The sequence below is a fragment of the Nymphalis io genome, chromosome 23, assembly GCF_905147045.1.
Source record: "Nymphalis io chromosome 23, ilAglIoxx1.1, whole genome shotgun sequence".
Lineage (NCBI taxonomy): Eukaryota > Metazoa > Arthropoda > Insecta > Lepidoptera > Nymphalidae > Nymphalis > Nymphalis io.
Genome location: NC_065910.1, coordinates 8,392,919 through 8,407,650, shown reverse-complemented (window position 1 = coordinate 8,407,650; position 14,732 = coordinate 8,392,919). Strand labels below are relative to the sequence as shown.

At 32.3% G+C, this 14,732-nt stretch overlaps 2 protein-coding genes across 3 annotated transcripts in view; one reads left to right on the top strand and one right to left on the bottom strand.

Annotated features, from left to right (window-relative positions):
- The window catches only part of LOC126777512 (uncharacterized), a 123,566-nt gene extending 119,744 nt beyond the window's left edge, over positions 1 to 3,822 (top strand). For both annotated transcript variants that reach the window (XM_050500536.1, XM_050500537.1), the window contains one exon: positions 3,187 to 3,822. The gene's annotated coding sequence lies outside the window, so the exon portion shown is untranslated. The remainder of the gene's footprint in view (positions 1 to 3,186) is intronic.
- Positions 3,823 to 11,312: 7,490 nt separating this feature from the next.
- LOC126777604 (uncharacterized) lies at positions 11,313 to 13,638 on the bottom strand. Its single transcript, XM_050500678.1, has 2 exons — positions 13,583 to 13,638; positions 11,313 to 11,626 (listed from the first exon to the last, which is right to left on the bottom strand). Exons 1-2 carry the CDS (start codon positions 13,595 to 13,597, stop codon positions 11,321 to 11,323), a joined length of 321 nt encoding a protein of 106 aa, XP_050356635.1. The 5' UTR covers positions 13,598 to 13,638; the 3' UTR covers positions 11,313 to 11,320.
- Positions 13,639 to 14,732: the final 1,094 nt, after the last annotated feature.

Here is a 14,732-nt window from a genome sequence, read left to right as displayed (position 1 = left end):
ACTAGCTTTTTGGCGATTTTTGATTGTGTTTTTTATTCGATCTAATATTTTTAATTTTTGCTTATGTTTTTAATTAAAAAAGACAAAACTGTATTTATATAATACGAGTATATATAAAAAAACGAAAGTTTAAAACAGACGTACGTATATGTAATATTTAAAAATAAAACTAATTAAATAACGAACAAGGAGAGTCAACGACCTCGCCATATACAGATAAATGTCAATTTTTCCGCCATGCAAGTGGACGATGAGTCATAAGTTTTTTTTATATGTCTATCACACAATTGTAATGCGAAAGGTCGAACCATTATGTCATATTACTTTGTTTTTATTTTAGATCTTTATATTAAATATTCAATTGTACATTTTACCGTTTGTTATTAGTATTATATAATGCTACTCATCAGCTAATCGACTGCGTCCGCGAGAAAGAGGTTTTATTATATAAAAAATACTTTTTGGTTTACTGTTGTTCTTTCTTCACACACAGATCTACTGCATCATAATATGTATATATTATGGTGGAATGCCTCATTAATCTAGAGTCTACATGTAAGGCCGCATACACGGAGGTCCTGGGTTCGTGCCTCGGAAAGCACGTTAAGCCGTTGTTCTTGCGCCTAAACTTTTTCCGGTCGGATTGCCGTCCATGAGAGTTAGGGAATAGAGAGTGCACCTGTGTTTGCACACACACTTGTGCACAATAATATCTCCTGCGTAGTTGGCTATTCTACCTTGAGATTGGCCGCCGTGGCTAAAATTAGTCTGGAGGACATTATTAGATGATGATGATTATGTCATCCGCAAGGAACATAACATCTTAGTTCCCAAAGTTGGCGCATTGTCGTTGTATAGGATTGTAAATATTTCTTACAGTGCCAATATTTATATGTGACTCGAGTCGATGAATATACATATGCCGGAACTTCGTACATATGTAAGAAACTACATGCCTCACCATGATATACTTCACTGCCGAGTACGAGATGGATCAAAATTATAAACAAAAATCAAAGATGCTTGCACGGGCTTGAACCGGCAATCTTCGGCTTTGATTCACGTGTTCCAGCCACTGGTCTATCTCCACTATTTTTAACAGTTACAAGAATAATTTTCAAACGGTACAACAAGCATAGAACAAGACAGCTCTTATCCATATCGAGTCAAACTCGCAAGTAGGGTTCGAAGGGTTTTATCGATAATCGATAAAACGTACTCGATATTCGGATTTTAAATATCTAGTTGATATTGATTCTCAAGATATTACACTATAAAATGAATGCTTTGTAGTTACTTTGATTATAACTTTGATACGAAATTTTACAAATTAGCTCGTCTTATTTAAAAGTGTTGAATGTAATTGCGGATTCTAATATATTGTTACGGCGACACACCATCACGTGGCGCATTTGACAGTCCTACATATTATGTATTTAAAAAATATACACAAATATTAATACTTTATCGAATTTCGATACTTTGGCATTCAATACTAAATATATACTATCGATAACCGTAGACGCTTCGACCCCACTCGCAACTCGTCTAAAAATAGAATATGCATTATTTATAGCGATATGTATGGAGTAAGGACCTTTGAGATTACTTATTTGTGATACTAGAAAGCAATGAGAGAGTCGTTGATTGAATTCATTATTTGAAATCCGATTATAATACGAATTGAAATTATTTTCGGCAAATATTCAACCTAGCTCCTTATAAATAAGAGCGATTATAGATTGCATATACAGTGGATATATTTCTATTTATGTTAAACGATTTCATGCTCATCTATTGTCAAAAATATATCCGTGATAGATTCTGTGACAAACTACGCAGTAACTCAAAATTATTTTTTTTGTTAACGAGACACTTTTATCTTTTTACTGGTGGTAGGGCTTTGTACAAGCTCGTCTGGGTAGGTACCACCCACTCATCAGGTATTCTACTGAAAAACAGCAGTACTTGGTATTGTTACGTTCCGGCTTGAAGGGTCAGTAAGCCAGTGTAATTACAAACACAAGGGACATAACATCTTAGTTCCCAAGGTTGGTGGCGCATTGGCGATGTAAGCGATGGTTAACATTTCTTACATTGCCAATGTCAGGGCGTTGGTGACCACTTGCCATCAGGTGGTTCATTTACTCGTTCGCCTACCTAAAATATAAAAAATACGTGACATTTAAAAGAATAACTGACTAACTAACATATCAGCGTACAACTCATACTACTGGTACTAGCACCATGAAAATTTGCGTACGTCTTCCTTTTACGCAGTAGGTTAATTGAGGAAGGATTTTTGAAAAATTAAACCCTAAGGTACTGATAGAAAAAAATGAAAGTTATTATAAGAATCCATTTTTATGGGAAGGGATATGGAAATTGGTTTCTAATTAAACAATTATGACGCGAGTAAAGCTAGTATTCAATAAATATTTTAAGATTATTTATGAATATTTTTAGATTTTTTAATCAATCAATTATATTCATTTTGTCATCTTTTAAAATTTGACTCAAAATATATCATAATATAACACCATAAATTTTTAACTCACCCTCAAATCGGAAAAGGATATCAGTATAAAATAATATGACATTATAAATGTAAATATTTCATAGTAGATCGCGTGATGACAAAGCGATTGTGATCACGATACGATATTTAATGGAATAACAGACCGTCCAGACGCATTAATTTCATAAACATTCAGATTATACTTGCAATTTTGTTTAAGGTTAATTAAATCATCGCATTTATCAATTTGAACCAGGATAGCCTTGTGGCTAGAATATGCAAATTTCAAATGAAGATTGCAAGCTCAAACTAACAAAAACAACTGAGTTATTTTTTGCTTAGGTTATTTTTATAATTTTTAATCTCATTCATGTCCACCCTCCACCGGTGGATGAAAGTATCGTGAGGAATAATATAATGTATAAATATTGAGTTGTTCTGTTAATTAGTCTATTTTCTAACAGTCTACTGGCGGCTTCTAAGCCATTAGGAAATTGGCTGTTACAATCTCGTGTTTCGGCAGGCTCAATCACGTTATGCCATTGATTTTGAACCTCACCTCTCTCTACTTGCAATTGGATAATTAGAGTTTACCTGTGCAATATCTCCCTTTCAATCCAAATAATATTTTGTAGCAAAATTTAATTTTATTTATTTTCTCATTTCAGGTCCACGTTGTCCGCATCAAAATCGACAAAGCAGTGACCAAAATCAAAAGAACAGCGAACGAACACGAAAACAAACGAACAATACAAACATTTTTTTCTCGAAAATCATTTAATGACATAAGAATTGATATCTTTATTCGAACTTAGCGTAACTTAGACCAGATAATAAACATTGTTATAATCAATTGAAATATGCAAACGATACGAAACTATAGACATGGATATAACTAAGGAGGAATTGTCAAGACCTTAGAAAAGCTTTTATATGAAGCCTATTCCAATCGAAAAATGAGTCGAACTAAACAATCCTTAGATACATTCCATACTAGAATTAGATTTATATGTATCTTTATTAAAATACTCTTCACTGCCTCATTGGTCTAGTGGCTTGATGTAAGGCCGCAGACCCGGAAAGTTATTGGGTTTTTCTGACAGAAAATTCTCAATAGCAGCCCGAAGTCTAAGTTGGAAATGTGTACAACCCCGTGCCTCGGATAGCACGTAAAGCCGATGGTCCTGCGCCTGAAGTCTTTCCGGTCGTGTCGGATTGCCATCCCATCGGATTATGAGAGTTAGGGAATAGAGAGTGCACCTGTGTTTGCGCACACACTTGTGCACTATAATAACTCATGCGTAGTTGGTCTGGAGGACATTATTATTAATATACAACATTGTTCCACTCAGCTACTTATTCATTTAATTATACTCCCAAAGTTCCGGTATCAGCATCGCTGACATAGACATATACTTCATTTTTTATCGAATCCATAAAAAATATCTAAGAACATTGGTCTCGACCAATGATATCGCGTCAATACAATGTCAAAGTTGTTTATTTGTATTTACGTGGTTGGAATGGGCTTTAAGTGTCTTTGGATTGTAATAAAAAATTACTTAAATCATAGATTTTCAAAGAATATTGGTCTAAATATTTACTAATGTAGTTCACAGTTTTGTAAACATCAAATATATTTTGATCTCTTTAATGAATAATTATTTTATCATTATTTATAATGTTAATGCCATACTACGGTATCATTTGAAGTTAGTTTATATAAGATAGATGAAGGTGATATCTGTAATAGATGACATTGGTAGGCATTGTTGAAACTGTAATACAAAATAGAAAATACTAACAGCCGAAATTAATAATATAAAAAATTAAAATAGTTATTTCAGTAACTTAAGAATATCACAAGTTTCAATTCGACATTTTTCCGCCCCTCTCCCCATTCTGAGGCGGTTAAACTAAAATATTATTTTTTTCTGAGACTCCTCAACTAACGCGGAGCCTAGGCATAAATCCGGCTCTTTATGGATAAAAATATCAATCTCAAATCTAGATTAAGGATTAAATTGATTATTAAATTCGGCCGTTAGACAATTAGTTACAAATATTCAATTAAGGAATGTATTTTCATAAATTTTGTGCTATAATTGTTAAATATAAAATGCCTAATAGTTTATTTGCGCCTGCAATTATCCGTTATGGTTTAATAATTCATGAATTGTGTGTAACAAGAATGTAATTGGTTGTCACAAATATTTAACAAAATTTATACTTCAATTTCTGTATAATTAGTACTATTTTCATATTGCATTTGGTCTTTATTAAATAAAAATTTGAATACACGAAGCAACTCTAAGAATAAATTCTTGTAATATTATCATAGTTTGTTAAATAAATCACAAATTTTGAAAACATAACAAACATCATAGTCGATTATTGATAACTATATTTTATTACCGTTTTAGACGAATTAAATGACGACGTAATTGTATTTCTTTCTATTGGTCGTGCTTGTATTTTTTCGTTAAAAATATATTTTCACGAAATACAAACCAAAAAATCGAGGTGCCTTATTAAATAATAAAAACGCTTTTACTCACGTTTCTATTTTCGTCGAAATGTGTAATCGTGAAATAAATTTAAGGTGAAAGTCAGAACTTTTATTGTATCTTTTAATTAGATTAGTCGAACAATATTTTAATGGTATATATAGTATGCATTTATATCGTTTATTTAAATAATTTTACGAAGCCAGTTTTAGATGGAAGTATTTTTCAGGTTTATAATAGAGTTAATTTTTGAAAAATAAAAATTGGTAAAGTCAATTTTTGTATTTTAGTTAAATTTTATTTTCAATATTTTTTTATTTCATTCAAAACTTCGTCTGAAACTGGTCCTTTTATTACCTATTTAGACGTAATTATGTACCTTCATTAAGAATTAAGTTATTATGATAAGTTTCTTGGAGGTTTAAATTGGTACAATAATACATTTTAAATCTTCAAATGATTTATCGTTTTAATGACAAAATAAATTATCATTTGTTTAATAATATTAAAAAAACTAAAAATAAAAAAGATATTTTTTTTATTATTTCTGCATTTAATAAAACGAGTACATAAATACGTTGCATCATTAAAACAATAATTGTGATTAGCAATTTTCCCTTAAAAATGTAATGTTGTTTTTTTTTTGTATTCCAAATATTCTTTAGAATAAGCTAGTTTTTCATTTAATGTAATTTCTAGGGTATGTTTTATTCACACGTCATTATTATAAGTTTTGATTTAGTCTTTATATAATTCTTCGAAATAAACGACATGAATTGAAGTGTTTTTTTTTTCTTTTCAACTATTTTAAGAAAAAGGAATACTTTATTCAGCGCCAAAAATTAACCTAAAAATTAAACTAACAAGTAAAGTTTTCTCTTCTGTATAATGAATCGAAAGTAAAGAAGAAAACCGACCACTATATTGGTCTGTATTAATGAATTTCATTTCTAAGAAAAGAAATAAATCATTTTATTTTAATATACGAAATAATGAATATGTTTTAGCCTATTTAGGCTAACATAATAACATTACTTATATACTGCTGACTACTTTTTTAGTATAGGTAAGCGAGGCGAGCATATGGGCCAGCTGATAGTAAGTCACCAACGCCCATAGACATTGGCATTGTAAGAAATGTTAACCATGGCTTACATCGCCAATGCGCCACCGACCTTGAGAACTAAGATGTTATGTCCCTTGTGCCTGTAATTACACTGGCTCACTCACCCTTCAAACTGGAACACAACAATACCAAATACTGCTGTTTAGCGGCAGAATATCTGATGACTGGGTGGTACCTACCACCAATGAAAATTTAACACTATGTCGCAGTTTCACCCCGAATATTAAAAGAAAAAATATTTTTGACTAACGTTATAATATAGAAAAAACAAACGAAAACGGAACGTTTAGAATCTAGACCATTCAATGCTGACAGATTGCTTCTTGGTCTTATGAATAAAACGCGAGTCAGCAGCAGACGAAACAGCGATTTAATTGCGAGTTCAAATCCGACTTAGCTCCGCTCTGTTAAATAGGATATTTCATAAACAATATTATTTAGATCGTTCTATTTGTCCCTATGTGTGTGTGATGTGTGATTCGGTTACGGTTAAATATATATTTATTTCGGATATTCGATGATTGTTTCCGTTTATGAAGCTCCATAATATCCCTGAAGAAGATATGCTCTCAGTATAATTCCAAGGAAATTAACCACAGTACACAATATGAATTATTATAAACATAAATGATTAATTACAAAACATTTTCAAACCCATAAAAAATACCTGATTTACCGAGAGTACTTTTTTACACTGGCAACTCTACGCATCGACAACAGTAAATATGCCACTGAAATATAACCGTTTACGAATAAATGAATTTTACGAAGCCAAAGTAAGCTAAGCTAAGTCATTTTTGTCGTCACTTATTTGTTCTTCGCATTGATATTTTTCTTTGATCTGAGCCATACAAACTATCTAACTTTATAATATTAGCATAGATAATATTAAAGTTTATAAAGAACATTATGTAAAATTATTTAATTTATCATAACAAACCATTCAAATTACACGCCCTCTATCCTTAGATTAACAAAATATTTCTGTGTGGTTTCAACATTTGATACTAGATGTCGCTTAATCACAGTCGACACTTATAACAAGTACACACAATTAATGAATTTTGAACAAAGATTATATAAAATGTATATATCATTTTAATGAATTACTGCCTAATCTAGATTCAAGGCTATAGAACAAAAGATCGAGGTTCGAATCCTTGGTCAGAAAAATGAAATGTATATAACCACTAAACCAACGAGGCAGTCGAATGTGTGTAAAATACACTTAGTATAAAGCCTCGATTTACGAAGTTGACAATGTTTACACTATCTTGCTTCAGAAAGCATGGCAAGCCGTTGGTCCTGCACCTGAACTCTCTTCACTCGGATTGCTGACCCATTGACTTATGAGATAGATCTCCTATGAATTGGGCTTGTCCTGGTAATTGAGAATTTCTTAACGAAAAACACAAACGTTTATTGACCCACTATTCTCTATTCAGCTACCCACTAAGTCAACGAAGCAGTTATACATACTGATTAATTATTACGTAAAAACATGGCCTAGATACTCACTACTAGAACGTGAAATAATATTTATACATTTGTATAAAACTTGCATTTTTCTCCTTTAAAACTTTAAATTTCTGAACATCGTAGTGTGTTTTCCCAGAATACGGTAACCCACCACACCGAATTTTCCGAGTCAAAATTATTTTGACCGGAATAGAATTCTGACTAATATATATACAAATATATAAATAAAAAAATTCTGAATCCGAATTCTGAAGAGCTATAGCGCAACCGGCAACGTTTAGTTAATTTATTATGCACTTTAAAACCGATTTTTTTTATGTAATAGGGGACAAACGGGGCGGAGGCTCTCATTATGGAAAGTAACATCGCCTATAGACACCTGCTACACCGGAGGGCTTGCAGGTGTCTATGGGCGTTGCGGGAATTACAATTAAAAATGTAACAAAGGCAAAAAATACAAACAATATAAAAACGAACACAATTTCTTAATAAGAAAACTAAGCATTTTCTAAAAGTTTATTTAAGCATTTTCTAAAGGTTTATGTTATAGGTAGGCGGACGAGTAAATAGGCCACCTGATAGTAAGTGGTTATCACAGCCCATAGACACCTTACATCGCCAATGCGTCACCAAACTTTTGATCTGTGATGTTATGTCAATTTGATTATACAAGATGGATGATATAAAGTCATAAAAATCGGCCAATATCAATGTGTTACTATAACGATTTCACACGGACATCCTTGACCAGGTTCCCTCCATGAATATTAATCACTCACACATACACACAGTATATTACACTTACAAAATTTAAACGCAACACATGTATCATGTACCTCAATCCATATTTAAATAAGGAATTGTTTTTAGATAGTATGTGCGTTTTGTCTCAAGAATACCATAGCCTATTAATTTAAAAAATGGAACATTTTTCACTATTTATTTGGAATAGTATTTTTATTCTATTAACGGAGCCAACATCCAGACATTTTAAAATTTTAGGCTTCTGATCTGTGCAATCGAGTTTAATTTAGTTTATTACGGATATAATCAATAGACATTGGCAATGTAAGAAATATTTTTACCGTGGGGAAATCGTCTTGGATACCTTCGAAGATACATATTGGAGATGATGGAGGCTTATGTCGGCTTATGGCTTCGCTTTCGTCATAATTTGGGATTGCTAAATACAATTTTTCATAACTCTTTTAAAAAATAAAGTATTTTTACACTTTCATACCATTTAGTTTAATTTAAAAAAAATGCTTCTTTGGTTCTAACCCACTGAGTAATAGGAACCCTTACGCAAATTTTTATGATTTGTATTTATGATGCAAATTTTATAATCAAATACTATATACAACATTTTTAATATTTTCTATTTAAGTTTCGTCATTTTGACAATCGTGGAGAGCGCATCGTCGAGTTTTATGCGAATCGAGATTAAATTATGCGTTGCTTAATCCTCTCGGATTTAGTGAGCTTCTCAAAAATCACGATGTCTCCATTTATATAGTTAGTTTGATGTTATGTTATTGCGTTAATAATGCGAACATACATAAATGTATATACATACACAGACGAATTGAGAACCTCCCTTTTTGTGAAGTCGGTCTCTTCAAAAAGTTTTGATGAATAATTGTGTGGTGACTACATAGGTTAACTAGTTTCCGCCTGCGGCTTCGCTCGCGTTTTTGGGATGTGGGGATTTGTGGGTTACTCTTAATATCTTTGATTGGTAAGCCTCAAGGGTATGTGTAAGTAGGTTCTATGCCGTTTACAACTGTCATAATTAATATATATATATATATGAATAATGATAAAGCCGAGATGGCCTAGTGGTTAGAACGCGTGAATCTTAACCGATGATCGTGGGTTCAAACCCGGGTAAGCACCACTGAATTTTCATGTGCTTAATTTGTGATTATAATTCATCTTGTGCTTGACGGTGAAGGAAAACATCGTGAGGAAACCTGCATGTGTCTAATTTCATTGAAATTATGTCACATGTGTATTCTACCAACCCGCATTAGAGCAGCGTGGTGGAATAAGCTCTAAACCTTCTCCTCAAAAAGAGGAGAGGAGGCCTTTAGCCCAGCAGTGGGACATTCACAGACTGTTACGGTACGGTACGGTATGAATAATGACAGTAATGAGTAAGACAATATATGAATATATATATATATATATATTCATATATATGAAGGTAGTGCATTGGCGATGTATTGATGGTTAATATTTCATACATAACCTATGTCTATGGGCGGTGATGACCACTTATCAACAGGAGGCCCATTTGCCCACCTACCTATAACATAACGGAAAATAAAAGTATAAATAACTATATCTTATTGTTGACTGTATATAATAATAATAAAATCCTGGTACGTTATTCACACACGGCCATCTGATCCCAAACTAAGCAGAGCTTGTACTATGGAATCCAGACAACTGATATACTACATATACTACTTTACTTTTGTAAATAAATATTTATAAAGATAATTAAACCCTGATTCAAGACAAACAGACATATTCATACACACAAATGTCTGTCCTGGGTGGGAATCGAACCCACAATTATTGGCGTAAAGCAAATATCTACCAACCATGCCAACCGGGCCCAATATCTATCTAATAGCATATACTAGACTTTAAAAGTTTTTTACACAAATAAAATGTTCTATTTTATACTGACAAAGACAAACAATAAACATGATGATTCTTTCATGCGCTACTCAAATAAAACAGCCCTAATAATAAAAATTTATTACTAGGTAAAATAAATATAAAACATATCCACTACGCTGCTTCAATGTATAGTAGCTCGATTGAAGTGTATTTAAAAAAGTTCTCAAGAACAACAAAAATTATAAGCACTTTGATCAACTTACTAACAGCATGTGAATGTCCCACTGCTGGGCTAAGGCCTCCTCTTCCTTTTTGAGGAGCAGGTTTGGAGCTTATTCCATCACGTTGCTACAATGCGGGTTGGTGAAATACAAATGTGCCAGAATTTCAATAAAATTAGTCACATGCAGGTTACCTCACGATGTTTTCCTTGACCGTAAAGCACGAGATCAATTATAATCACAAGTTAAGCATATGCAAATTCAGTGGTGCTTGCCCCAGTGGGTTTGAACCCACGATCATTGGTTAAGTTTCACGAGTTCTTACCACTGGGCCATCTCGGCTTATCAACTTAAGAATCAAATATAATCGCTGAGCAATCGACTCATGAAAAATAATAATCTTATATATAAAACAAAACACAACGTTAATATAATTGTTATTACTTAAAATTAAAACGTAATCTAACTTACATAGATTGTTTGTAATAATAATACTTAAATATATTCCTTCCTCAAAGTAGGTTGCCTTGACTTAATTTCAAACGGCCACTCCCTTTGGTTAACAGCCAAGATATCTATGTATGGTATGACTTACATTTTTCTCTAAACACGTTAAAAATAAATTATTGAAATTACAAAACGATTGAGATAACAACTTAATGAAAAAATATATTAATGCTGACACATACAAAAAGTTTCTATATGTTGTTATAAAAACATATTAAATAATATAACAGTAGAAAATAGTAATAAATTCTAAAAGTCACTAATCATAGAAACATAGCAAAAATAGTACATATCCTTTGTTATTTCTTTATTTTTAAGTAGAACTGAATCCCTAAGGGCGTAGAGAATTCAATCCTCCGAGGTGCCCTTCATCTCTCTGCCTCTGCATTTTTAGTCTTTGCTCGCCATAACCATCTATACCTAGACCTAACCTTTCAATTAGTTTTTCAGCTTTGTCACCGTTTAATTCTCTAAATTCTTTTCGACGTCTCGAAGCCACGTCCGGGTCGAAAATCCATGGTTGCGATTCGTGGATGACGGGAAAACCAATAAAATTCGTTTGTATAAATGTTCCTATTGGTCCCACTGATTCGGGAAAAACGTCTCGATAAAGCAGTGCGCTCATACATATAAGTATCTGAAATAAATAAATAAACATATTAAAATTGGCGTGCCGAATGAAAAATAATAAATATAAATCACATCTGGGTACCATCAACTATCAGACATTCTAGAGCAATACTTATTATTGTTGTGTTCGGTTTGAAGGGTGAGTGACCCAGTGTAACTACAGACACAAGGGACATAACGTCTAAGTTCTCAAGGTTAATGGTGCATTGGAAATGTAAGGAATGATTAATATTTCTTACAGCGCCAATGTCTGTGGGCGGTGGACTGGACTTACCATAGGAAATCTCCCTTTGCACGTTATTTTTTTTAAATTGTATATAAAAAGCACCTTAAATCAAAATATCATCTATAACATTATAAAATGTGAAAGTAACTCTGACTGTGTGTAATGCTTTCATGGCTAAACCACTGAACCGAATTTGATGAAATTTTGTATGAAGTTTGCAAGCAATTTTGAACCCTATAAAAGTACATAGGATACTTTTATACCCAATACCTTATATACTTTTTTATTATAATATATTACTGACTACTGTCACTTTATATTATTTTTTAAACTGGTAACATTGATATCACAGACAATCGTTATGGCGGGAAACTGAAAGGGTAATAAGTAAAATAGAACCATATTTACGGTTAAATTTGTGGAAATGAATTTCGTTTTAATTCTGCGTTTCAAAGTGATTTCACAATCGGACGCGCTGAGATGACGTCCCCCAACGTCAGCGCGTCGGAATGTTTCCTAAGCATATCGAACAATCCACGATGAATATCGTAACACAAAAAACTTCTATTATTGTATTTTCTATTGTTTATATGTAATTAGTATGTCTGTACTAATATATTATATAAATGTTAGCGGTTAGCTGACACTTGGCTTACATAATAATCCAAAATAGTTTTATTAGAAACCAACTTCCATAGCTCTTTCTTCAAAAATCAACGATTTTATAAAACACTTTCATTCCCTTTATTACCTTACAGGTTAAATTTTCAAAAATCCATCCTTATCGCTAGCCTACTGAGTAAAAGGAACCCATATGCAAATTTTGATTTTGCTTGCGCAAAATTGCGTTAGCCGCAGTAGTTTGGTCTGCGCGTTAATATGTCAGTCAGTCAATTATTCTATTATATATCTATATATATATAATAATCTATAATATATAGATTATTCATTTTTTTTATATAGAATAGAAAGGCGGACGAGCATATGGACCACCTGATGGTAAGTGGTCACCAACGCCCTTAGACATTGGCATTGTAAGAAATGTCAACCATCGCTTACATATCCAATGCGCCACCAACCTTGGGAACTAAGATTTTATGTCCCTTGTGCCTGTAATTACACTGGCTCACTCATATCTGATGAGTGGGTGGTACCTACCCAGACGAGCTTGCACAAAGCCCTACCACCAGTGATTCATACGTGTAATAAAAGCTTAATTGTTTCGTTACTAGACTATATCCTATGACTTAAGTCGTAAGGCTTTGGTATAACATTTTTTTTTGTTTTCACTGTAAATGTTTGTCTCAGTATGTAAGTATTTAAACCTTTTTTAATTCTATAAAAAAATATACATTACATTTATACGAAAAAATTATGACCGATGACCAAATAGTAACACATGATATTTAAGAAACCTGTTTTTTTTATAGACTTCAATCGATAAGTCACTAGTGTTTATTTCTATTTCTAAGTATTAAATATACGTTTAAAAAATTGATAATTAATAATATTTATTTTTATAATAATATCAAACTATGATAAAGATTTTTTTTATATTACCATATCTTGACATTATCAATAAACACATTGAAATTAAATCACATTATTTATGATTTAATTGTTAAAATAATTAACTATAAAAAAAATGTAATTAACACTGTCACCATTATTACGATTCAATAATAAAAAACACTATGCGTACGAAAATTTACATAACTAAAACACAACAATACGTACGGGGAATAAATACATTTTTTATTGTTGTTGCACGTCCGATCGCGAAAGCCGACTTGTTTATTGTAACTTATACAAAGCAATTCAGATTGCTTAAGTAACATAATCACCTGTAATATTACCGTTACGAAACTAATCGTTGCCCACGGCGTCGTCCGCTTAGAACAAGATCTGAAGAAATCGTTAATTGATAGGTTATAAATTATTAATTAATAAGTTGAAATTTTCCATTAAAAATAATATTCCAACAACCAAACGCATATGAATTAATTATCAATTTCGTTTTAGACCAATGTTTTTGTGGAAATCAACGAAGCTATTCTAATAGAAACATATTTGACAATGGATTGTTCGATGCTAGGGCTATTCTATAAGAACAAACTCGAAACCACAGAAAACGGTCGTGATACATCAGAATGTGCTAGACATTGACTGTTATAATAATAACATTTCAAAAATACACGCATCAAAATAGTATATCACCAAAAGTCATTTATCAATATTTCAATTGTGAGAAATGAAGTGACTTCTTACACAATATCACTGCTGAACCCAATCACAAAATATTATAACCGACTTACGCCATTTTGTAAAACTATCTTCTAATTGTGAAGCATAGAACCTTCACAATGATTGCAGTCAATGTCACATTCAAGTTTCGAACGTGTTATTACAGAATGGCTCCAAAGAAATAATAGTTAGATCATTGGCAATCCTCGACTAACCTTAAGCCTTACCTAAGCCATGTCCCTGGTGCTTCTAATTACACTGGTCCACATATTCATTCGAGAGAACACATGGTACTGTCGCTTGGTCGATTATCTGGGGTTTTACGTACATACATACAGTAGGCCTTAAATAGAGTTTGTTCTTTTTATTTTAATATTTTATTTTAATTAACTTGCTTCATGCTTTTTAACCATCTATTAACGCCCTAAAACCAACCTCTAAAATCAGAATAACCTACGTAATCTCTTGAGACACGAGAACCGAATTTCCGCTGCTTTCATACAATAGAATAGTAAGATATAGGCCAGTATGTGTATGAGCGGAATTGAAAAGACAGAGTGGGTACCGCTGGTTTTTTAGTGGGTATTCCAGCGCCTTTAGCGCCGGCGAGTCCCAAATACGTTTCATAACGTTTTTAAAGCGA